This window comes from Tachypleus tridentatus, chromosome 13 (assembly GCF_004210375.1).
Source record: "Tachypleus tridentatus isolate NWPU-2018 chromosome 13, ASM421037v1, whole genome shotgun sequence".
Classification (NCBI taxonomy): Eukaryota; Metazoa; Arthropoda; class Merostomata; order Xiphosura; family Limulidae; genus Tachypleus; species Tachypleus tridentatus.
In genome coordinates this window covers 128,601,021-128,628,808 of record NC_134837.1, presented here as the reverse complement: position 1 = coordinate 128,628,808, position 27,788 = coordinate 128,601,021, and the positions used below count along the sequence as shown (strand labels likewise).

At 31.0% G+C, this 27,788-nt stretch overlaps 1 protein-coding gene across 8 annotated transcripts; it reads right to left on the bottom strand.

The window, feature by feature from the left end:
• Nucleotides 1-712: 712 nt before the first annotated feature.
• LOC143240547 (sugar phosphate exchanger 3-like) lies at nucleotides 713-25,630 on the bottom strand. 8 transcript variants are annotated; one of them, XM_076483167.1, is made up of 15 exons: nucleotides 25,455-25,618; nucleotides 22,920-22,988; nucleotides 22,472-22,580; nucleotides 20,503-20,595; nucleotides 18,378-18,461; nucleotides 17,059-17,204; nucleotides 16,594-16,690; nucleotides 14,873-14,957; nucleotides 14,430-14,584; nucleotides 9,483-9,624; nucleotides 9,048-9,073; nucleotides 6,563-6,638; nucleotides 3,518-3,717; nucleotides 2,564-2,643; nucleotides 713-1,884 (listed from the first exon to the last, which is right to left on the bottom strand). In XM_076483167.1, exons 4-15 carry the CDS (start codon nucleotides 20,575-20,577, stop codon nucleotides 1,740-1,742), a joined length of 1,311 nt encoding a protein of 436 aa, XP_076339282.1. In that variant the 5' UTR covers nucleotides 20,578-20,595; nucleotides 22,472-22,580; nucleotides 22,920-22,988; nucleotides 25,455-25,618; the 3' UTR covers nucleotides 713-1,739. The 8 variants fall into 8 exon arrangements, with proteins under 8 accessions (XP_076339282.1, XP_076339284.1, XP_076339279.1 ...); XM_076483169.1 differs by having other exon boundaries at nucleotides 25,396-25,531; XM_076483164.1 differs by lacking the exon at nucleotides 22,920-22,988 and having other exon boundaries at nucleotides 25,455-25,630.
• Between the last annotated feature and the right edge of the window lie 2,158 nt (nucleotides 25,631-27,788).

Here is a 27,788-nt window from a genome sequence, read left to right as displayed (position 1 = left end):
TGTTACTTCTGATTTACTTTGTTGCAAAACTGTTACAATAACCTTTTAATCTGGTTAATAAGTGATACCTATTGACACCAACTCTTTTTTGTTTAAGAGTAAATTTTAAACATTAAGATAAATGTTAATGTAAGTTGTGTAACCTTAAAATATTAGCCATGTTTATTAGAGAATCTTTAATTTCAACACTTGTTAGTTACTTCTGTTGTCTTCACTCTGTATAACAGTACAGCATTTAATGAATTTCTGTAGTCTTGCATCATGTAAATAAGATTAAAGTACAGTAAAATTAGTAGAGTTGGCTCCATTTCTTTTGTTCAGTGAGATAGCATTCAATCATGTTTTGTTTTTGTACACAATATTTTAAGGACAAGAGATTTTAAAGAAGGATACTGAAGATTTATTTGTGTAGTTCACATTACTGATTCAATAAGTGCAACACTACATAAAGGATATTCACAATTTGCTTATGTTACTTATTTGAAAAGGACTAGACAAAGTCAGGATAATTAAACATTCTAGAAGTTATAAAATGGCTTTTGTTCTCTTGACAGCCATGTTTCATTCTTGTATATCAGCATTAGAAAGTTCTTCTAGCAAAGTAAGATACTTTGATGAATTACTGGAGAACAGTTTTCAACTTTACTCTTCAGAAATTATGTTTGAAGCACCAAACATGAATTTGGTTTATCACAGAAAAAACAAGAATATATTAATAATACAACATTCTGATCTTTGTTTTATTCAAATATACAATGAGTACTTTATGAATCATGATGATTAAACTTTTAATTACATGTACATTTAATCAGAGAAATCTTTGTGACATATTGACAGAACACTTTCTATATTTTACCACATTAACAGAGATTATTACAATTTGTAACCATGTACTAGTGGTAGCAGGGAAGAAATATACAAATGCATTTCAAATATCACAGTCACAATATCAAAATTTAGTTAGGTTCTGTAAGACCTTAAATAAATTAATAAATTAGAGCACCATCTTTTTTTTTTTTTAAATATTGAAGTTTAAAGATGTGTCACGATCTTCAGAACAGATTAAGCTGGCTATTTCTATAAGGTAATTAGGAAGCTCAAGTTGCATATAGAACAATGCTCCTCTTTTATCATAGCCCTAAGGACCTCATTAGGTGGAAGGTATTTGATTTATTTAATTGATAAATTCAAAGCCAAAAGTCTGAAACAAGGTAACAAACATCTATTGTTGGACTGTTAACATTTCTCAGTCAACCAACATAGGTTTATTTGTTATACAGTATGGATGACTCAAACAGAACAAGGTTGTTGAAATGTTTTTTCGTAATTTCAATAACCATCATTATAAGAAGCGAATTTTGAGCAGACTGTGGTCAGAGAAAGTAAAGAGACAGCAAACATTGCTGGATACAGCCTCCAGAGTTAATTTTTTAAATTTGAATTTTTGTTACATTTTATAATGGTGAGTTAGCTTCAGTGAAATGCTGTTAACATGAACTTTTTCTTGTTTACATAAACTTTAAAATTGTAGTTAATCATTGATAATCTTCATCACCATTCACAAAATTTAATCAACTAAATTTCAAATGCTGACTCATGTTTCATACAAAGTTGTTGAATATGTAAGTTTCCTACTCGTTAGTTTTTCCTTTTTGAGCAGCTTACAGAAGAAGCATTATTTATACCAAATAAAAATTCAATTTGCAAATCAAAAGTTATATAATCACAAAAAAAATTGTTTAGTTGTACATTGTAGTTTCAGGAGTTAAGTGAATAATCATCAGTGTCATCAAATACAACCCATTTCTTACAAAAACTTTTCTTCCACAGGTCTTGGATATCACGTATAATGATTTTAATGATACAAAGCAGTGACACAATGGTCTGTAAAAAGAAGATAGATAAATCACATAAGTTCATGTTATGTACACTAATGACATTCATCAATAAATGTAACACTTGTTAACAGCATAATTACATAAAAATACGTAACAACATTCTTGATAAACAATCTAAATGTAATACTTTTAAAGCATTTGCACAAGATAAAAACAGTAACATATGATTAAACTGAATCCCATTATAGATTTCTTTCTCCTACAGTTAAGTTTAAATAAAGTATTATCCATGCAATATGTTTTCCAGCAATTTAAACACAAATGGTGATATATTTGTAAGAACACCAAAGTGCAATTTTAGGCTTATGTACAGAACATTACATGTTCAAGCTTTAATTCATGAATTAAGCTTATCTGTTGATAAACTACTGATAAAAAGTCATACATTTCTAAACATTTTCAGTACAATTTTCCATAACAAATTTCTTTGTACACATTTGATGAGATAGAGCAACAAACAAAAGGCCCATCCTCCAGTAACTGTTCTATAAAATAAAGATAAATTTGAAATCTTTTTTTGCTTAAAATCTTGGTTATCCCTGAACAAAAAAGGATATACTACCAATTACTGTGGAACATTTAAATACATATTGTTAACTATCTCAACAAGAAACACAAAATAATCTGATGTTTTTTTAGTGTAAGTGAAAGGAACAAAGTTATACTTCTCATACCCTACCATGACCATGAAGAGACAAAAAACAGAGTTCCAGCCCAAGTCTCTCTGAAGTAACGGCACTAGCAGCTATTTAAACAGAAAGAAACTACGTTAATTCAAACACCATCATATAGAAAATAAACCAAGAATTTCAACATACATATATGTGCAGTAAATAAAAATACACACCATTCTGAAGAGAAAGATTAAATTGTCATTTGTTATTAACCAAATTTCTCATATAATAGCTATAACATTCAAGATATGATAGTTAACAAGTTGTCATGTATTAGACCTCTGTTTAACATGATTCAGCTACATTACTGAAATTTTATCTACATTCTTTTGTTTACAGTACCATTAAATTCAAGGTAAATCCACATGTTCAGAATACTAAATTCCACAATCTGAGCATATAAATATTTGGCATTGCAAAGTGTTGTTAAATATCCTTCCTTAAAGTGACTGTTGTTAGATTATAGTATAATGACCATACACAAGTGTAACATCTTGATGGAGGTTGGCATAGCACCTGTTAGGGGTTGAAAAAATTTACTGCTTGTTTAAACAGCATCCATTCAGAGAACTTTGAAATTTACAAGTGAAAAGCATATGCAAGCATCTTACAGTCTAGACATACAACTACAGAACTGCTGCTGTAATAATGAGTGCCAACGTACAGAATTTTCATAGCTTGTTGGTCATATGACAATACATGAGTTTCAAGTAGCTTTTCAGTTTTCTTTAGACAAAAAAAACTAAAATAACATTAAACTTCAACTAATAATATACATTATAATGTTAATTTCATTCACATACATTGATAGCAAAGGTGGTTGAATACATCTTGAAATTAACACAGTGAGTTGTGTAGAAAAGCATTTAAAATGGCATCTTTTACAATAGGGTTAAATGGATTAAATACATCTGAAAAATACCAAGATTGAACTACACATCGTACTTGTCCAACAGCTGCACCAGCACTGCCAGTTCCATCTACTATACCAGTGACTGTAGCCAAAGCTTCTTTATTTCCGCTCAACTCTTTCTCTTTGCCAAGATCTGCAGCAATGGCTGTACTGATCAAATTTGCTGCTCCAGAAATAAAAAATCCACAAATGCTCATCAGGACGGCATTTATTAATTTATCTGGACCTGAAGCTAAAAAAACACAAAATATATCATTAATAGGAATATACTTCTTAAAAAGCTGGAATATTTTAATAATAAGAATGAAGAAAGTTTACATCTTGAGTACAGCTTTGCAATTTCAGTTTTTACTGAAACAATCCTGGGTTTTATGAAATATATTATTTGTGTGTTCTTTTCTCCCTACTTTTCTATCATTCAAATAAATAAAAATAACTTGTTTTATTAGAAAAATTCAATACATTACAAGAGATCTTTGTATAAAAATAATATACTAACCTGCGTGTATTTGAAGTATGGTTATATATTAGTTTAGAAGAATCACACAATAAACAAACATTTGCACATGCAAGCTCAAAAGGACATGTACTGATAAGTTTGCACCTACACTACAAGTAATGACAGACATTTACACCTGACACATTCATATTTTACAATATGGGGCATAATCAGTTAGCCTAAATATAAATATTTATAGGCTAATAGTTCTAAATCTACAAGAGTAAACTGTTTATCCAAATGAAAAGTTTTATTTGGGGATATTTTGGATTTTTAGACCAAGAGATGGCACTATGTTTCAAGTTCTGTATTTTTTCTGCAGCAAACCACACTGAATTCATTCACTAAAGCATTAACTCTTTTGCAATGTGTCACAGGTCAAAGGTCACATCATCATGTTAATTGACTTGAATTCAATATTTTACTTTGCTGGTATTTTATGAATTTACATCAATAAGTTTGGTGTCAAACTGAATATTATAATTCAAATTTTAATATTATATACAAAATAATTTCTTAATTTAAAAGTAAGTATTAAAATAATACATCCAAATATAGATTTTAGTGAGTCGTGGTATGTTGAATGCAGAACTGGTTCAAATTAGATGTTTGTGAAGTCAAAATATTGACTCAGTAGTTTCATATGAATTAGGAACTCAAAGTGCAAATATTAGAAAACTGGGATACAAAACAAGCACCTCATATCTTTCTATTTTGCTGACATATGGATTATGTACAGAATCAAACACAGTAGCCATGTTCATCTCTTTCCACTTTTGGAAACAGTCCTTTATATACACTTACTTCAATACATGACATGTGAATAGACAATTAATAGCTTTGAATGTCCTCAGAGTGGTTTTCTCAGCCATTCTAATCTGTGAAAATACAACCACATTCTTTCAAACAAAGATTAAGTCTGCTCAAAGATTCGTATTTTGTTTTAGACCTAAATACAGCCTAATCACTAAGCTTGACAATTTATATTAGAATTATTTCCTTTACTTTATTTATTGTTCTATATCTGAAGAAAAATAAGTTTAATGATTTATTTCAAAATAGTAATAATCTATATAAATACATAATACGTATAACAACTGAAATGTGGCTGTATATTACAAAATACTAGTGTGCTAAAACACAAGCAAGACGGGGACACTTTACAAAGACTAAGAGTCAGTTTTATATTATTGGATACAGTAATACAAGTGCACATGCACCACATCTTTGCAAGTTGTGTAATGTAGAAGATCAGTATAATAAAAATAATATATGTTATAATACTTAAACTACTGAGACTAGACATGTGTATTTCTTGTGTGTTATAATTTGCAATCATTCTAGAACAAAATAAAGGATGATTTTTTTTACAAATTATTATTTTTTTATAGTGGTTTTGAGGTCAGTCAAGTTTACAGACTCCACATAATTAGGGTACAGAAAAATATAAAGAACCATTTGAATTACACAAACAATATTTGAAATTTTTGGGACAAAGTTCTTTAATCATAGCTTTGCATTTGAACTAATAACAAAATATACTCAATATTTTCACAAACAAATATTTACTAATCATATTCATTAAAAAATCTGATTGTTTGTGTATAAAAAAAAAAGACTATCAAATTTTGTGAAGTTAACTCATACAGTATCAAAAGCTATAGTATAAATACTTAACATGTGCAAATGTATATGAAACACAGATATACAAAATCTTTACTACAGGTTGGGTGAAATCCACCAATTTTGTAACCCCAAAAACATCCACATGAGTAATTATGTTACGATGTCTGATAAGGAATGCATATGTTTACAAACTTTTGAAAGTTATTGGTAAACATTACAAGGCTTTCACACACAAAATATCAGGGTTTTGAATTAAAGTATTAAGATATTTTCATTAAAGATTTTCTTGTAAATGTCTTTCTTTCTGAATGTTAACTATCCAACATGCAGAGTAATAAAAACCAAAAACACTGGGTCCTTTCCAGAAAAATTGTTTGTGCAAATTTTAATCTCTTTTTGTTGTTTTATTAATAAACAGAAAAATTTCCAGGAAATGTTAAATGCAATAAAAACCAAAAACACTGGGTCCTGATTAAGAGACCATAAACAACTGGAACATGTAAATAAGAATAAGATAACCTTATTGTTTGATGCTTTAAAGAAGTGGAATGAGAAAAATCTTACTTTTTAGGCCTTAAACAGTTGAAATCTAAGAGGAATAAACTGATAACATAAAGCTACTATTACAGCACAATCAGAACATTAAAAAAATAGCTAAAAATAATGAAAACCACTTTTAGAAGAAAATATAAGGATGGAATTAGTTCATACTCAGCCTTGTATATGAATCATTAACTTAGACATTTTACAAGATACAGCATATTGGAATTTGTTTAGTACTTTTAAAACATTTGATTCTGATAGGCCATAAGATGTTTTACAACAATAACAGCTTAATGACTTAGACCTGTACTGAGGTATATTACAATTACGTATTAATAACACAAAATTTAAACATTAAGAGATTCTAGTTTGTATCTCAAGACTTGTATTTTTCCAAACTCATTCTCACCTCTGTAAATTAGGAGTGATACTGGAGAAAAAAGTAACATAATTCCCATTACAGGTGAACGAACTCCAAGTTTGTCCTCGTTTGAAAGAAATACAGATGGATTACAAAATACACCAAAACTATCATGAAAATGATTTTCCTTACGTATCTCTTACAATGACAAAAACAGGAACAAAAAAAACATACAAACTAGAATTGAATAGCCTGTAAGTTGAAATAGTTTGAGTTGTTCTAATACATAAATAAAAATCAGTTAAAAAGGAAGAAATGCCAGATTCTCTTATAAGTGTTTATTTTCCAATTTTATTCAGTTACAGTTACAATAGAAATGTTATTTCTTTTTGTATTTCTAACTATTTTCTATTTTAACTCTTTCTGTGTACATGGATCAAGATAAGCATGTCACAACCTTCTACAGTTTCTCCAAAGTTCAATTAAACAACCACTCCTCATGTAGGTAAGTTGAAAATAAAACCTGTGATGCAGAAATCAAATGCAATCCCTGATTGACATGTCCTAACATTTATATATGTAAAAACGGCCGGCATGGGTTGAGAAAATTTTATATTTACATACACATTTTTCTCTACGATTGGGTTTTCTCGTCATCACAGACATGCTAACATTATACACATATCTAAATTAATTTAGGTTGCTGTCATAAAAAAAACCATACAAGTGTTAGACCTAATGTTTACTTTCTTCATTTCAAAAGGAGATATTTCTATGAAATTTCAATCTTAAGTTTTCTCTGTCATGCAAAATTTCTTTGTTCCAAATTATTCCTTACAGATATTGTATCTTCTGAAATATGGCTTTTAGAGTGTACAGCCAAAGACCTAAACTACAGATAATTTGAACCTCCTACTTTCTTGATTTGCTAAGCTACCAATATTTTTGTGAAACCAATCAATGAAGCTGCTTTCCTCCCGTATTTGTATACTGTTTGCTAACCTTATAAGGGTGATAAACATATTTTAGACATCTATCTTCAACATTTCCTACATGAATGGTTACTTAGTGATACGTTTTGGTGATTGTAGCTGTATGCTCTAAACAATGGCAAATTTTCATAAAACTTGTTTATAGTTTACTTAAAAGGCCAAATAAATTAATTTTAAAATATTCTATTCTAGTGTCTCATGTCCTTTTGTGTTCTGAAATACAACTCCGAAAGCTACACGAATTTTTGTTTCAACAACTAAGCTAGTAAAATAGAAGACAAAGCTTAGCACAGTTATACTTGCACCGAGAAAAAATCATGCAGGTTACAAGCTTTGCTTGTGGTGTTTACAATAAATGACTACACAATGTCAGTAATGGTTTCCCACTTTTGGTGAAGGTTAGTGATACAACATATAGGCAATAACACTAAAAGAAAACAGATGTGAAAATTTACAGTTAAAACTTCACAATACACTCAAAAAAGAAAAAAATGTATTCTTCATTTAATTTTTTTTTTATTTCGATTTTGCTGTACATTGATAATTAACCCTGAAAGATCCACTTTTTGAATGTGCTCAGCCAATAGGGCATCATATATTTGTGTTAAATTGACTTCTTGAATATATACATTTTTCAAATATCATGAATATACAATAGTTATAGTTAGGATAGTAAAAAAAAAACTTGATATGCATTTGGAAAGTGTTAGAGGCTACACCAACAAAATATGAAAACTATAAGATAAAGAGTAGCATTTTTAATCTCAGCACGAAAGTCACGTCACAGTTAAAAGTTATTTAGTGAAGGCTTCAGGAATTCAGACAAGTCTAGTAAACCTGGTTTATTACAAAAAGCTGGCAAAATTTTGAGAAGATAGTTAATACGTTCAGAGTATACTTTTACAGTTCCGAGACATGAACTACCATGTAAGGAAGGAGTTAAACAATCCAAGTTACAAAAAAAATAATAAAGATTTTTTTTACTGTAACCTTTTTGAAGGCTTACAAATGACTAAGTTTTCCTATACTTATAATAAACCTTTAGTGAAATGATACTCAAGGTTACATTATGATAATGATATGACTGAAATAAAGTAAAAAGTTTTCAATTTTATACATGTATAGGTCTAGAAAGAGATTCAGACATGAAGAAGAAGAGATAACAAACACAGCTACTTCTATGGAAATCCAGAACAGAACTCTCATTCCAGTTCAAAAAGTTTATAAATCAAGACAGTATAATTCTTAATAAAACCTGGTATTAAACTGAAAGTTACAACTCAAGAGTATTTGGAGTTAAAGAAAAATGACAAATGCAAGAATAGGGTGAAATGAACCACTCTTTGTTACGTAAACCAATAATGTATTTGAATTATATTACTTTAGGGGATATATGTCATAACTCACCATTCATGTCATTGGTTTAACAATTTTAAAAGAATTCATACTTGTATAAATGCATTGTAAATTTTACATTTCTGGTATGTAAATTATTATTAGCAACACCAAAAGTTACATTTTAACACAGTGGCTCAACTTACTGAAGCAAGACCAATTACAACTCCACCTAGAAGAAACAATAAGAATGTTAAAACATACTGACAAAATCCAACAACATTAAATGAAAACTGTGTAAAATGCAAGTGCAAGATTTATTAAATTACTAATTGGAATGAAGACCTGAATTAACTTTTTGTAAGCCTTAAAATGTATTAGAAAATACATATAAAAATATAATAAAACAATTAATTATTGAAGATAAAAAGATCTGAAATGCTATTTTTTTAAATGTGAAATCTATAAAGAATATATTATGGAGAATGTGGAGAAATAAATGACACCATATTTTAACACAATTGCTGGGTCTATGGGTACATTTCTACTAGGAATCTACATAAATGACAGATAAAATAAAGGTGCTACTGACTTAGCTATACAAGTACAGAAAAATACAACCATCAGTGGATAACACTTGCCTACAATTCCTCCAACATCATACCATACAGACAGGCGATCTGCTTCTGCTTCTGACCAACCATATTTACTCTGAAGGTAGTAAGGTAGCCAGAAGAAGAAAGAATAGTTGACCATCTTGAGGCAGGCATAAGATAATGAGTACTGATTAAAGTAAGAAAAGAATGACAGTTTACTGTATCTGGAGCACAAACAGAAATATTATAAATACATTCAAATCTTGGTTCAAATTAAGAAAAGAATGACAGTTTACTGTATCTGGAGCACAAACAGAAATATTATAAATACATTTAAATCTTGGTTCAAATTAAGAAAAGAATGACAGTTTACTGTATCTGGAGCACAAACAGAAATATTATAAATACATTTAAATCTTGGTTCAAATTAAGAAAAGAATGACAGTTTACTGTATCTGGAGCACAAACAGAAATATTATAAATACATTTAAATCTTGGTTCAAATTAAGAAAAGAATGACAGTTTACTGTATCTGGAGCACAAACAGAAATATTATAAATACATTTAAATCTTGGTTCAAATTAAGAAAAGAATGACAGTTTACTGTATCTGGAGCACAAACAGAAATATTATAAATACATTTAAATCTTGGTTCAAATTAAGAAAAGAATGACAGTTTACTGTATCTGGAGCACAAACAGAAATATTATAAATACATTTAAATCTTGGTTCAAATTAAGAAAAGAATGACAGTTTACTGTATCTGGAGCACAAACAGAAATATTATAAATACATTTAAATCTTGGTTCAAATTAAGAAAAGAATGACAGTTTACTGTATCTGGAGCACAAACAGAAATATTATAAATACATTTAAATCTTGGTTCAAATTAAGAAAAGAATGACAGTTTACTGTACCTGGAGCACAAACAGAAATATTATAAATACATTTAAATCTTGGTTCAAATTAAGAAAAGAATGACAGTTTACTGTATCTGGAGCACAAACAGAAATATTATAAATACATTTAAATCTTGGTTCAAATTAAGAAAAAGAATGACAGTTTACTGTATCTGGAGCACAAACAGAAATATTATAAATACATTTAAATCTTGGTTCAAATTAAGAAAAGAATGACAGTTTACTGTATCTGAGAGCACAAACAGAAATATTATAAATACATTTAAATCTTGGTTCAAATTAAGAAAAGAATGACAGTTTACTGTATCTGAGCACAAACAGAAATATTATAAATACATTTAAATCTTGGTTCAAATTAAGAAAAGAATGACAGTTTACTGTATCTGGAGCACAAACAGAAATATTATAAATACATTTAAATCTTGGTTCAAATTAAGAAAAGAATGACAGTTTACTGTATCTGGAGCACAAACAGAAATATTATAAATACATTTAAATCTTGGTTCAAATTAAGAAAAGAATGACAGTTTACTGTATCTGGAGCACAAACAGAAATATTATAAATACATTTAAATCTTGGTTCAAATTAAGAAAGAATGACAGTTTACTGTATCTGGAGCACAAACAGAAATATTATAAATACATTTAAATCTTGGTTCAAATTAAGAAAAGAATGACAGTTTACTGTATCTGAGCACAAACAGAAATATTATAAATACATTCAAATCTTGGTTCAAATTAAGAAAAGAATGACAGTTTACTGTATCTGGAGCACAAACAGAAATATTATAAATACATTCAAATCTTGGTTCAAATTAAGAAAAGAATGACAGTTTACTGTATCTGAGCACAAACAGAAATATTATAAATACATTTAAATCTTGGTTCAAATTAAGAAAAGAATGACAGTTTACTGTATCTGGAGCACAAACAGAAATATTATAAATACATTTAAATCTTGGTTCAAATTAAGAAAAGAATGACAGTTTACTGTATCTGGAGCACAAACAGAAATATTATAAATACATTCAAATCTTGGTTCAAATTAAGAAAAGAATGACAGTTTACTGTATCTGGAGCACAAACAGAAATATTATAAATACATTTAAATCTTGGTTCAAATTAAGAAAAGAATGACAGTTTACTGAATCTGGAGCACAAACAGAAATATTATAAATACATTTAAATCTTGGTTCAAATTAAGAAAAGAATGACAGTTTACTGTATCTGGAGCACAAACAGAAATATTATAAATACATTTAAATCTTGGTTCAAGTTAAGAAAAGAATGACAGTTTACTGTATCTGGAGCACAAACAGAAATATTATAAATACATTTAAATCTCGGTTCAAATTAAGAAAAGAATGACAGTTTACTGTATCTGGAGCACAAACAGAAATATTTTAAATACATTTAAATCTTGGTTCAAATTAAGAAAAGAATGAGAGTTTACTGTATCTGGAGCACAAACAGAAATATTATAAATAGATTTAAATCTTGGTTCAAATTAAGAAAAGAATGACAGTTTACTGTATCTGGAGCACAAACAGAAATATTATAAATACATTTAAATCTTGGTTCAAATTAAGAAAAGAATGACAGTTTACTGTATCTGGAGCACAAACAGAAATATTATAAATACATTTAAATCTTGGTTCAAATTAAGAAAAGAATGACAGTTTACTGTATCTGGAGCACAAACAGAAATATTATAAATACATTCAAATCTTGGTTCAAATTAAGAAAAGAATGACAGTTTACTGTATCTGGAGCACAAACAGAAATATTATAAATACATTTAAATCTTGGTTCAAATTAAGAAAAGAATGACAGTTTACTGAATCTGGAGCACAAACAGAAATATTATAAATACATTTAAATCTTGGTTCAAATTAAGAAAAGAATGACAGTTTACTGTATCTGGAGCACAAACAGAAATATTATAAATACATTTAAATCTTGGTTCAAGTTAAGAAAAGAATGACAGTTTACTGTATCTGGAGCACAAACAGAAATATTATAAATACATTTAAATCTCGGTTCAAATTAAGAAAAGAATGACAGTTTACTGTATCTGGAGCACAAACAGAAATATTATAAATACATTTAAATCTTGGTTCAAATTAAGAAAAGAATGACAGTTTACTGTATCTGGAGCACAAACAGAAATATTATAAATACATTTAAATCTTGGTTCAAATATTAAAAACTGAACTTGAATATGCCTAAATATTTACTTTTAGTACTTAAAAATACAAATTTTACATCTGAGATACCAAAGAAAAACTTCATTTCAACAACAACATTTACAAATTAAATCTCCACTGTTTTCTAGATTAAGTACTGTCATTATTGATGAATGCAAAACTCACATTTCACATTACCTTAGGAGAGAGAGATTTTCGTTTCCTACACTTCTTGGTAAATATCAAACAATTATCACAATCTCTAACGATGCAATAATCTTATCCTAAAACTACCGGCTAATATACGTATTTTGTCTATAAACTTCTGCCTTTGTTACCATTAATATATATCACTTCTCCCCCTTACTCTTGAAAAATGTCAATCACCAGTTATGGAACATTTTCTCTACAAGTAAGAACTATATGTCAATACAATAAATAAAGAAACATATAAATACACTTTGTAACACAAGCTATAAAAATTAACTCAAGTTAGTCATTATGACTGACACAAACAACAAAATATTAGAAAGTGGGGAATGTTCATTTTCAACTGTTTCACTATAAGAAATATACAATATTACAGATCTACCTGTATATAAAACAGCATTAACCCTTTGATAGATTGCTTAGGCATAGTATTCATGATGAAACTTTGCAGAATGGACAGCAACTGTCTGTTGTAGAAGATAATGTTTCAAAAGTCTTCCGCCTTTTGTCTTCAAACCACATACCTACTTGTTTTTATACAGTTCATTACCATAAAGGTCACATGATGTCCACTAATTTCGCTTTTCTGTTTGAATGTTGTTAAACAGTTGTCAAAAACATTGGCATGTATAGAGAATGGGTTGCAAGGAGTTAGTTTATATAAAGCTTTGTTTATTGCAGAGTTTTGCAACAAAACAGGAAAAGTTTTATATAAAAGAAAACATTACTGAAAGTATGGTGATGTATTTCTGTTACTTATCACAGAGATCATTGTCACCTACTTCCTCACTGACTAGTGAAATGTGTGTTCCATTTGAAAAGTTTTAAGATGTGATATACTGTCAACTTACTTATCCTTTCTTCTGTACAGGTTTGTGCGACATACAGATGTATAAATAGTTTTAAGATGTGATATACTGTCAACTTACTTATCCTTTCTTCTGTACAGGTTTGTGCGACATACAGATGTATAAATAGTTTTAAGATGTGATATACTGTCAACTTACTTATCCTTTCTTCTGTACAGGTTTGTGCGACATACAGATGTATAAATAGTTTTAAGATGTGATATACTGTCAACTTACTTATCCTTTCTTCTGTACAGGTTTGTGCGACATACAGATGTATAAATACTCGTAGTTATTTTTATATCCTAGATACACAATGTTTTGTTGGGCTTATCATTTGAGTAGATAGTTATACAAGATATAAAAAAATGCAATAAGCTAATTACTAATCTACTTATTGGTAATGTATGCACATGGTTTGGAACGTGTGAAGAGGACTGTATTTTATTAGCTTATAGACTTGCAGTTTAGTGTTTACTTTAGACCTGCAACTGCTAAACCTCTAAATTTTGCTGTCCATTTTCAGCTCAGCTAATTATCATCAAGCCCTCATCAATAGCGGTAATGTTACACGTCTTTCAAAGCTTACAGAATATGCTCTTTATATGGCTAGTTTTTTAGTTTCAATGTTAGCTTTAACTTGGCAATAAGCAAGTAGCAATATTCTTGTGAATATGTGAACTTGTGTATGAATGACTATTCACTGAATAGGTAATTTTATCTTTTACTTTATAAATTTTGTTTCAAAGCTTTAAAGACTTGCTTGTTTATTAATACATACTGAAGCTAAAAAAATATCAATCTTCAACAGTGTTTGATTGTACTTACAGGTATTACACCAGGAATAAATACAGCATAACTGAAGCTCACTGCATCAGGTCTGGACAATGATTCCTTGCTATCAGAACTAACAGTATCTGTGACTATATTACTGGTCCCAAGTAGAGGTTCTTTATCTGACTTATCCTCAATCTCTGGCAAACCTAACACACATCAGATAAAACTTCACAGGATATAATGCATAAGGAATTACAACATAATGCACAAAGATGGACATGATTAAATTTCCAGATTATAAAAATTATTGTTTTACACCATGCATCCACTTAACAGTAATGTATATTCTCATAGTCTTAACTGAGTCTTTTATAATAACTGACAGTCCCAACAGACATTTTAGATAAACTGGATTAAATGGCATATGATTTGCTAATTTAAGTCATTGGGGCCATGGTGTTATGTTCCTTAAATAGTTCAAGATAGAACCTTACCTACATCACGAGAAGAAGGAATGATACTGAAATAAACTACGATACCACAGCTGAACATCAATGATGCTGGAACCAAGAAGGCATACTAGAGAAGAAAGTGTTAACCTTAACTATGTTTTTGATGAAATTTGAATGTTCTTGTAACTTACAAACTCCAAAATGCTTATTTCTTAAATTTATGGAGTATTTTTTCTCTCTTTTGAAGAACTCACAAAACAATTAGTTTTATCTAGAATCTTTCAGTAAAAGATAAGAAGATAAGTGGTACAGCATGCACAGATTTGACAAGTAGTACAGCACATACAAGATTTGACAAGTAGTACGGCACATGCAAGATTTGACAAGTAGTACAGCACATACAAGATTTGACAAGTCGTACAGCACATACAAGATTTGACAAGTCAGTACGATTGACACATACAAGATTTGACAAGTGGTACAGTACATACAAGATTTGACAAGTAGTACAGCACATACAAGATTTGACAAGTAGTACAGCACATACAAGATTTGACAAGTAGTACAGCACATACAAGATTTGACAAGTAGTACAGCACATACAAGATTTGACAAGTAGTACAGCACATACAAGATTTGACAAGTAGTACAGCACATACAAGATTTGACAAGTAGTACAGCACATACAAGATTTGACAAGTGGTACAACACATACAAGATTGACAAGTAGTACAGCACATACAAGATTTGACAAGTAGTACAGCACATACAAGATTTGACAAGTAGTAGTACAGCACATACAAGATTTGACAAGTAATTTAGCACATACAAGATTTGACAAGCAGTACAGCACATACAAGATTGACAAATAATACAGCACATACAAGATTTGACAAGTAATTACAATACATACAAGATTGACAAGTAGCACATACATACAAGATTTGACAAGTAGTACAAGCAAGATTGACAAGTAATTACAAGATCACATACAAGATTGACAAGTTAATTACAGTTACACATACAAGATTTGACAAGTAATACAGCACATACAAGATTGACAAGTAGTACAGCACATACAAGATTTGACAAGTAGTACAGCACATACAAGATTGACAAGTAGTACAGCACATACAAGTTTTGACAAGTACAGCACATACAAGATTTGACAAGTAGTACAGCACATACAAGATTTGACAAGTAGTACAGCACATACAAGATTTGACAAGTAGTACAGCACATACAAGATTTGACAAGTGGTACAGCACATACAAGATTTGACAAGTGGTACAGCACATACAAGATTTGACAAGTGGTACAGCACATACAAGATTTGACAAGTAGTACAGCACATACAAGATTTGACAAGTGGTACAGCACATACAAGATTTGACAAGTGGTACAGCACATACAAGATTTGACAAGTAGTACAGCACATACAAGATTTGACAAGTAGTACAGCACATACAAGATTTGACAAGTAGTACAGCACATACAAGATTATTAAGAAAGTAATTACATCAGTTTCACCAACACAAAAAACTTATTTGTTAATTTCTTCATATTATTTTTATCAAATACTTATCTACCATAAAAAATAAGATGACAGTATTAAAATGAAATAGTTCTTTTACTCTCAGTCTTCCATGAATAACACTACTACTTTTCAACCCACTCTACAATAAAAGGAGGTATAATATTTTATGTTTCATGTTTTAAAACTGAAACCATAGACACATCTAACAGCTGCATCTATAACCTACCTCAAAACCAAAATGGAGAACAGATGCAACAGTATAAGCACCTATTATGTTTCCCACAGATGGAGATGCTCCCCATAACCCAGTTACCAGCCCACGACTACAGAAAAATATAAAAAAAGGCATACTGACTAGAAGTTTGGATATATTAAAAAAAGGATAGGAACTAGTTGTTTTTTTATCAGTGCAAAAAAGAGACATGTCTGTGTTAAAGAAACCTACAACAATTTTGAAAGATAAATTCAATCTAGTTCTAACTTCATTTTCATGTAATCTTGATTTTAAAGTGTTTTATACTTCTCTCCTCAGTGGACAGGTATACTCAAAATAATGTAAATTTAGTAACTTTCAAAAATACAATCCTTAAAAAAAAAACACTTAATACTTCAGATAAACAAATACAAAAGCTTCCATCTCAAAAAAAACAACAAAAAACCATTTACTACTATTTATAAAATACATTCTTACCTAGACTTACCAAACCAATTTCCAATGATGGCTATCACACATGGCCATCCTGATGACTGTGCTAAACCTCCCAGCATCCAAAAGACCAAATACCAGTAGTAGTTGTAGATGTTAAGCCAACCACTCACAGTGCCAAATAAGAAAGTCTGATATATGTATATATAAAAAAAAAAGAAAGAATTTTCCTTCCATAACAACATCCACAGAGCAATACTAAATTACAACTGTGTACTGATGCTTATTTGAATTTTGAGCTCCTACCATATTTTTTGATAAAATGTTTTGAAATTTGTCAATGTATGCTTTTATCTAATACAGAATATAAATCAAGATTTTTTTTTGTTTTTAAGCTCTGAACCTACATAAGGGATTCTGTGTGCAGAGAAAATGTTTTAAAATAGCTGAGAGGAGTCCCTAAAAATGGCAACAATCTAAATTTTAGGGGTTCTCAGGCTTAATCAAACTGATTTATTTAAAATTTGATATTAACAGTAAAGGGGCATTCAAAACAATGATTTAATTAGTTTTGGTTTGTTTTTAATCTTGTTTAAACCCACACGAGGACTATCTACATTAGCCATCCCTAATTTACCAGTGTAAGACTACATGGAAGGCAGCTAGTCTTTACTGTCCACTGCCAACTCTTGGGCTACTTTTTACCAATGGATAGTGGGGTTGACCATCACATTATAATTCCTCCATGGCTCATATGGGTATTAAAACATTTATTAAAATAAAGTAGAAAACAATATTTCAGCCTTCTTAGGTCATCTTCAGGTTAACAAAGAGAGTTTGCAACTGACAGTTGCTGAGCACGTCTTATGGATGAGAGTGTAAACAGGTATGCTCCCTACAAAACAAACCTGTTTACACTCTCGTCAGTTGGAAACTCTCTTTGTTAATCTTAAGATGACCTAAGAAGATCAAAACATTGTTCTCTACTTTATTTTAATAAATGTTTTAATACCCATACCAGCCGTTAGTGTTAATACCCATACCAACTGTCTTTAGAATACAGGGTGTAAAAAATGTTTCATACAGTACTTTCCTGATAACTTTCTAGTTTGTTCATTTTGTTTTATTACATTCATTTAAGTGTTTTAAATAAGCAAAACTGTCTAGCATTTCAGTCTCTTCTGAAAATTAAACTAGTCGCAGAATTTTCATTTACTGGCAATATAAAATGTACAAAATACATATCTTTATTTGCTAATCTGCAAGAAAGAACAAAAGACACAATAAATAAAAGCAACAAGTATCATACGTACATGTAATGATTTATGAAACACCAAAGTGTACAATCTTCTGTCTCAACTTACCATAATTGCTGAGAACCACATCCCTATAGCCAACACCTTTCTAAGGTCAAATCGGTCTCCGAGAGCACCACTGAAAAATAGTCCCTGCACAAAATTTATGGTACAAATTGAAATTCCTTTCAGTTCAGCACACAATGCAATGTTGGTAAACTAACTATACATATATTTCACATATTTTAAGAGTTATAAAATACATATAAAGCACTATAAAAACTGCATTTACGTGCATTTTCAAGGACTTCAACAAATTTTTAACGAACTTGTATTAGTGAATAAACTGTGAGCAAGAAACAATAGAAAATTTTCCTTTGCCAAGTTTTACTCTCAGTGCTACCATCAATGAGTGAATAAATGGATATTTTGCCTTCTTATATAAAAGTAAAATACAAAGAAAAATGTTATGTATATAGTGCATTCAGCTTTACCATATTTTGGGGTGGATAGACTTAATAGTTTCCATACTTCCTCACTCAAGACAGATTTATGGAAAGAATTCCTTGTGATGGAACACCAGCCACACGGAAGAAAGGAAGGAGTAGTTCAACATCTCCATAATAGAGGTGCATAATCATGTATTCTGCATAAAGAAGTTGTAAAACCTGAAATAAAGTTAGAAAAAGAAATAACTCGGAGAGCCATCATGAAGAGTAGAGAATAGCTACAAGAGGAAGCAAAAGCCTTGTAGGCAACACCTATTTGTGATGATAGGACTCCACTAGTACGAACAAAACATCAGAGGGCAGAGAAACCACTGTGAAAATGGTTCAGGCCAGGGCAAGACTACAGATCCACAACCATGGCCTGATCTTCCAAGACATGTTGGGCCAGCAACCAAATGTTGTAATTGCGAGTCTAAAGAAAAATTTTAAAACCAGGAAAACAAAGATTCCAGCAGTGAGTGCCTCTAGACTGAGGGATGGATGGAACAGAAGAGACAGTTTCTGAAGGGATCATAATAAGAAGACCAAAGAGATGCAGAAGATAACAGCAATCTTGCAGATCAGCCACCATCTCAAGGAAGAAGAAACAGAAAAATCTCTATTCTACAGCCAAATGCTGGAAAGACGTTTCTGTTGGATTGGTTGATATCAAATGCAAAGCCATACAATGTGCTACTTACACAGATACAGAACCCCACACATGTTTAAACATGAAAACATGTGAAAACAGCCAAAAAATGCAGGTGAGCTTAAGGGCTCTGAACAGAACCAAGTTTGGGGAAAGTTTGTATGGAAATACAGTTATATAGAATCAAGTGAACCACCATAACCATCAGAAAGAAATGACAGAGGATCTTTGGATACATTCACACTGAGAGGCCAGAAACAACTGAGGGAACAAGGAACTCAAGAGAAAAAAAACAAACCCTTTACTTATTTACATTAAGGCTTACATAATTAAACCTGCCACTAAGTAGAAACATGACAATAACTTATTTACATTAAGGTTTAAACAATTAAACCTGCCACTAAGTAAACATTATTGTTTACATTAAGGTTTAAACAATTAAACCTGCCAAGTAACTTATTTACATTAAGGTTTAAACAATTAAACCTGCCACTAAGTAGAAACATGACAGTAACTTATTTACATTAAGGTTTAAACAATTAAACCTGCCACTAAGTAGAAACATGACAGTAACTTGTTTACATTAAGGTTTAAACAATTAAACCTGCCACTAAGTAGAAACATGACAGTAACTTGTTTACATTAAGGTTTAAACAATTAAACCTGCCACTAAGTAGAAACATGACAGTAACTTGTTTACATTAAGGTTTAAACAATTAAACCTGCCACTAAGTAAAACATGACAGTATTTACATTAAGGTTTAAACAATTAAACCTGCCACTAAGTAGAAACATGACAGTAACTTATTTACATTAAGGTTTAAACAATTAAACCTGCCACTAAGTAGAAACATGACAGTAACTTATTTACATTAAGGTTTAAACAATTAAACCTGCCACTAAGTAGAAACATGACAGTAACTTGTTTACATTAAGGTTTAAACAATTAAACCTGCCAAGTAACTGACTTACATTAAGGTTTAAACAATTAAATCTGCCATTAATTAGAAACATAACAGGAACTTATTTACTTTAAAGCTTACACAATTAAACCCACCACTGAGTATGAAACCATGAAGATAGTATCCAAAGTACCCAAGAAAAAAGAAGCATCATAGTTATCTTCAAACATGTGACGCTTGTTCCACTGCTGCAAAAAAAGGAAAAACAATTATTGGTTAATGAATTTTTTGCAGAAAAAAATAAAAAAGTTTAACATATAGCAATAAGCTTGTGAACAGAGCACACAATGAGTAAAATAAAAATAATTTGAACTTCTACAGTGTTATAAGAACATTTTCTACATTCTTTATCTTTAAATTTCAAACCAAAACTAGCTAACAAGGATAACCTTCATAAGTTAATATATTCAACTGGGTCAAGAGTAGGTTAAGTAATGCTGAGAAAACAGTAGATAACTAACACAGTGTCAAATGTTATGCTTGGCCATATTGTTTCATTAGTACCAATTATGAAAAATTAATGGATGGAACTTTTGTTTACTCCAAAACATAAAAAAGCAGATTTGATAGACTGGGTATTTATGGGCAAAACTTCTCAGTTTCTTAATATTTACATTAAATGTTCTGGATGGGAGAAAACAACAATTTTCTTAATAAAACCCATGACAACTAACACTGGCTAAATAGTAGGCAACAAACACCATGTTACCAATAGGTAACATGAACACCAACTAAACAGCATGTAAATTGAATAGTAATGAATGAGTGCTGTTCTGCTAAATGCAAGAAAAACTTTGGCAAAAGAATAAACTGACATCTAAATGAAAACTACTTCTAACATACTAAAAAACGTTTTCATTGAGGTATGTAAATTTATTCTACGAGGTCTGTTCAAAAAATATGAGGACTGACGTCATAAAACAAAATGTACTTTATTTAGAAGTTAGAGGTCTGGGACCCCATCAAAGTACTCTCCTCCCCAACGCACACACTTATCCCAACGATGTTTCCACTTGTTGAAACAGTCCTAGTACGCTTCTTTTGTAATGTCCTCCAGCTCCTTCGTCGCATTTGCCTTAATCTCGGGAATCGTAACAAATCTTCTTCCTTTCAAGGGTCTTTTGAGTTTTGGGAACAAGAAAAAATCGCAAGGAGCAAGGTCAGGTGAGTAGGGGGGTGGGGAAGAACAGTGATCGAGTTTTTGGCCAAAAACTCACGAGTTCTGAGGCCTGAATTTCGCAGCAACGAGGTGCATCTTCAATTTTTCGGTCAAAATCTTGTAACAAGATCTAACTGATATCCCACACTCTTCAGCAAGCTCCCCGACAGTCAGACGTCGATTTGCCCACACCAGGGTGTTGATTTTGTCGACGTGTGGGTCGTCAGTTGACGTGGAAGGTCGTCCAGGACGCTCATCATCTTGAATGGACTGTCGACCATCCTTAAAACGTTCATGCCACTTGAAACATGCCGTACGCTTCATAGCAACATCACCGTAAGCCGTGTTAAGCATAGCAAAAGTTTCAGTCGCAGATTTTCCAAGTTTAACACAAAATTTCACACCAAGTCGTTGCTCCTTCAGGTCATTCATTCTGAAATCTGCCAAATGAAAAAAATCGCATTTCACTTAAAACCGCGTAGCTAATACACAAATGAAGATATCTGCAATTGGGAAATGGCGTCATAATCAGCTGATCTGTGCGAACCTAGCGACACCAAGCTGATTCCCCTGGAACCAACTGGAGCCGCGCAATTCAAACAGTCCACGTATTTTTTTAACAGCCCTCGTACATTACCTTTTATCAAACATTAACACTTTTTACAGTAGGTATCTTGAACATCAGGTCAACAGTAGATAACTTTAACATTAGTTCAACAGCCAGTAGTTTTTAACATTGTTAACAGTAGGTAAATTCAACACAGGATGACAGTCAGTAGTTTTGAATGCTGTTTCAACAGTGAGTAAAGTTCAACTCTTGATCAATAATACATAACTTGAACAATGTTAACAGTATATAACTTGAAAACTGTGCATTTAGTAGGTTATTGTTAAGATATACTTACCTCATAATCATAAAAATCAGGGTAAGATCTATTAAAAGGTGTCCATTCTGCTTCAATTGTGGTCTTTAAATTGCTAAAAGTTTTTCTTGTTGCATGAAAAATAGCATAGCTAAAGAAATATATATGATTAATATACACAAACACAGACACACAAACAATTTATTTGTTCTTTGAAATAACTATCCAGCATCACTCTAGAAAGTACTTTACTAATTTACATACATCTCTTATTAAAATAAAAATAAAATTAACAGACTGTGACATACAAGTATCTCTGGTATGTAAATATTTTGAATTATAAATCAGATGTTATTTTAATGCTAAATTCATTGTACATTATTCACTTACACTATTTTAAAGTTATAATCACCAATTAGTTATTTTGGGTACATACTTTACGGTTAAACTGTTTTAAAACAGGACAAGATAAAGTTGAGGAAAAACAAACCTGTTAGTTTTTTTTAACTTCTGTTGCTAGTAGTGCTACAATTTACAGTCTCATACTGTTTGGCAATACCTATTGAGAATAAAAGTTAATCATGGATGCAAGCCTGTTGAATGAATAAACCACATGTGGATTTTAAAGACTTGTACCCAGTTCAAAAGGGTATAGTTCAAAATATATACAGCAATGTGCAGATGTTATTACTTACATATATGAAGGTAGATGTATTTGGTGTATCTTAGTATCTTAATTTTTGGATTGCATTATGTAAGGTGTCACATAAATAGGCTTCTTACAGAAATGCTCTCTAAAGGTAAATGGATAAGTTGGCTCATACATTAGATAGAAAAATGGCTTGGTAGAAGAAAGCAGAGGGATGTGATAGATGTAGTTCGATCAGAATGGATTAACATTACAGGTGGAGTATCTCGGAGCTCAGTGTTAGTAACATTGTTTGTTTTACGTCATTGAAATAGATGAAGGAATGGTAAATAGATTACTTAAATCTGCTGATAATGTTAAGGTATTGGATGTTGTTGGGTGTAAGAAGGATGGTGCTGTGTTACAAAAGGATTTAGATGATTTGGTTAAGTTTAGCAAATAAATGGCAGACTACTTTAAGTCATAATAAATGCAATGTAATGTATGTCAATATCATAATTTGAATTATAAATATAATTTTGATTGGAATAATCTTAACAGTAAAATACAAGAAAAGAATTTTGATGACCTGGTCAGTCAGTCTCTTAAGCCATCAAAGCAATGTGCTGTTGTTAGTGGTAGAGCAAAAAAGGATTTTAAGTTGTATGTACAAAAATACCGAATACAAGTCAAAACAGATTATACTATTACAGTATAAGTCACTGGTCATTTGTGGTAATGTATTCAGTCCTGGTCTCCTTACCTTAAGAAAGGCAATGAATTGTTGGAAATGGTTCAGAGAATTGTTACTAGGACATTACTTGAGATTAAAAGGTTGTCATAATTAGTACAGTTTAAGATTCCTAAAATTGCTTTTTCTTGAAAAAAAGAATTAGTTGAGATTTGATTAAGGAGTCTAAGAATGTTAATGCATCATTCTTGTTTTGTTCTAGTGATGAGAATGGTAGGACTAGAGTACACAAATATAAATTTTGGTAGGGCAGAAGTCATCTTCAGCTCGGTTTTATTTTTCTAACAGTGTGGTTAGTTTTTGAAATGTGGCAGGTGCCATAACTTTATGGGAGTTTAAGAAAGGCTGGATAAATATTTTATTGATAAGGGTTAGCTTTCAGTTTATATATATATAAAAATGGCTGGTATGGGTTGAGAAAATTCTACGTAGAGGAGCGAACAACGTTTCGACCTTCTTCAGTCATTGTCAGAAAGAGATAACTGACCGAAAGCTGACCACATATATATTTTTCTCTAGAAGTAGCTTTTCTCATCATCACTGATAGCTTCCAGTTTGTTTTTTTCCTTGCTCTCTTTTTTTCATTAGTATAGTTTAGGTTAGTGGATAAGATGACCCAGGTGGACCAATGAGATCTCTGTTGTCCCTAAATTTTATGTTGTGTTACTGAGTAGAAATTAACAGCAATACACACAAACACTTTAGCATTACTTTCTACTTGAAAGTAGGGCCTCACTAAAGGTGCTCTGTAGTTATTTTTCTTGCTTAGCTTCCTATAACAAAATATACAAACAATCAGGTGCTAACTAGTCCTTAAAAGCTGTCCTTGAGAAAACTAAAATTTATATTTACTCTTAATTTTCAGAAAATTATCAATTTCCTCGTTTCTATTCTTGTAAAATTACAGTCTCCACTACTACTGACAAGCCATAAGTCAATCACATTTATAATTGTTTTGCCTAGTCTATCCTCTCATCTCCAATGCTTAAGATTTATTGTCCTATTATCTTCAGAACAGAGGGGAAAAAACAAAAAGACTATCCTACTGATCTCTTTGACAACCATTTAAACTTTCTTTAAGATTATTTCTTGCTCCCCCCTCAAGAGAAAATAAGCTCAGAGAGCTCAACTTATGTCTTTACTATAACATTTCTCTATTCCTGGATTTAACCAAGTAGCTGCCCTTTAAAACTGTTCTAATAACTATAAAGTCAATATCCTTTGTTGCATAAGGAAATCAAAGCTGTTTACAGCATTCCATGGTGATTGAATATTTCCAAATATTTCTCCAACTCACTCTGTAAATTATTATACAACAAAACCCTCAATACATACTGAAATATCAGTAAGTTTATATAGTCATCAGCAAACGTTACTAATTTAAATGTTAATAATTATACCTACAATATCACTATCAATATTACTAGTAATATTAAAGTAAATGGCGTAATACTATTACTAAGCATTCATAATTTTAAAATCTACAGATAATATTAACATTATAACGGTAACAATGTTGTTGTTACACTAACACCGCAACACTTAATTTTAAACACAATTAAAGTTATATAAAATTATTATACTTACAATGTAAACTCTGCTCGAAAACTCGACTTATAAACTTAAAATACTATGAAAAACCGCACCTGAAAAATGTAATGAAAAACGCTGAAAAATGATAATGAGTCCAGGATGAGCATTTTGTCACCTGATCGTCTTGTTCCTGCGAGCGTGTTGCTAACAAGTTTGTAGTACGTCTAAATATCGCCATTTTTCACCGCAACATCGCGTTATCCCGAAAGAAGTTATCACTTTTTTGCTTTATAGCTAGCTACTTCAAGTCTTTAATAACCAAATATGATGTATGATAAACAAAATGATTCAGATTTCAAACAATATAGAGGCGCGTGATTGATTATATTATGTAACACAAATTTTGTTCCTGGATAGTTCGTGTTATTTCGGACCCCGCTGGCACAGCGGTAGGTCTACGAACTTACAACGCTAAAATCAGAAGTTCGATTCCCCTCGATGGACTCAGCAAATAGTCAGATGTGGCTTTGCTATAAGAAAAAACACACAAACACATGTGTTAGTTCTTAATTACTTATGTTGTAAAAGTACAGAAAATGGCCACTATTCCCTTCAAACTTTGCTTTGTGATCTGGATAATGAAATTTAGAAATTAACTTATTTTCTATGTAAAAACGGGCAAATTTGCACATTTTCATTTACATAAGGTCTGAATAAAACAATATATGAATCAAAATTCACATGTATTTATACTAAAGTTATACAAAAATGTTTAGAAGGGAGTAGTTTTTCAAGATTTGCGACTGTAATGTAAATCAGTTTCACGTATTAGCCTCGGCATTCGACTTTGTTAGACCAAGATCTCTGATCCAGTCATTGATGTCTCTTTGGTTGCAGTAGTATGGGTTTCTCTCATCAGCTGCACCTCTGAAATTGTAATTTAGATCTTCAATGTCTACCTACTCTTCTGATTTGCTGTTCTCTTCTGAGGATGGCTGCTTCCTCTCTGGTGGAGTGGGTACAGAGAACTCAGGGCAGTGTGGCACCGGGGCGATGGATGATGGAAGGTCCTGATACATGATAGCAGATGCATTCTTGCCAGCTCGACGTTTGGAATGGTTCACCATGCAGAAGTAGAAATTGTTTGAGTGGTCAGTGAGTTCACGCCAAATTCTTGGAATAGCGAACTTCATGGCTCTCTTTTCCCCTCTGTACCATCCTGCAAAAGAGCAAAATAAAATTGTTATTATGAAGAATAAATTTATTTCATCCACAACTAATGTGTAAGAGGTTCGTGCAAAATATTTCATATGTGATATTTTTTATATACTATTGAAAATTAAAAAAATAATCAAAATAAATTATAATTTTAAAAGGTCTAAAATTTGTATAATATAAAATCTTACTTTTCAAACAAGCAAAAATTGTCCATCTTACCTTCTATAGTCTTTTGCAGTGCTCGCAGATGAAATGAGATGCCCAGGGTTTGTCTTGATCTCTGACAAGCATGCCAAAATATGACTTGTAGGCTACACACATTTTAGCAGATGCTTGTAACAGAGTACTTTTTTGCTCTTTCGCTCTTGTCTTCATAAATTGGTCAAATACATAGGAGAACACTTGCAGCTTCTTGATGCCATCTATGATAAAATCAGATAGGTGTATGTGTTAACTTAGTCAGCTGGAACTAAACTGAAGTGGTGAGTGGTGAGCTCCTGTATATATATTACTATGGAAAGTTCTTGAAAATTCTCGTAAGTTGTACAACATTCTAGAAAGTTCTTGAAAATTCTCGTAAGTTGTACAACATTCTAGAAAGTTCTTGAAAATTCTCGTAAGTTGTACAACATTCTAGAAAGTTCTTGAAAATTTTTGCATGTTCAAGAAAATTCTCTATAAGCTACTCAGCACTGAATCTACCTTGAATGTTCAGGAAAATGGGTAAATTTGAAAATTTCATTACCCACGTCACAAAAGCAAAGTTTGAAGAGAAAAATAGGTCTTTTTCATTTACTTTAGGCATAAGTAACTGGGAAAAACACTTTTTGCCCAGAAACAAAAAAAAAGTAAACTTTTGTAACATAGTGTTATAATTTAAGATGCACATTGAAGGACCTTATTTCTACCACCGCCCATGAAAAAAGAAAAATTCGATAAATGTCAGATTTAAAGAGAAGAGGACCGAATAGGTATGTGATATTGGATTTAAAAAATGGAAATGACAGTCGAATTGTGATTTGGAGATTTAAAAAAAAGAAAAAGTGAGCAATACCCCCAATTTTTATATTTATATATTTCTTTTAGTTATGTTGTGAGTTGACATGATGTTGTCTTATCTCGTTACCAAGAGGCACTACAATAAAAACTTGAAGCTTGTTTTTAAGTGTTCGTAATCCATAAATTAATAACTGTTTGTTGTTGAAATATAAATATAATCATGTGATATA

Excerpts from the sequence above, each read along its gene's own strand:
- LOC143240547 (XM_076483164.1), bottom strand. The coding sequence starts at position 25,579 with ATGGCGATATTTAGACGTACTACAAACTTGTTAGCAACACGCTCGCAG. Across the intron at positions 17,205-18,377 it reads TGTGGTTCTCAGCAATTATG|ACTTTCTTATTTGGCACTGT; the intron begins GTAAGTTGAGAC and ends TACATATATCAG. Across the intron at positions 14,958-16,593 it reads TTCTCCATTTTGGTTTTGAG|TATGCCTTCTTGGTTCCAGC; the intron begins GTAGGTTATAGA and ends TTTCTTCTCTAG.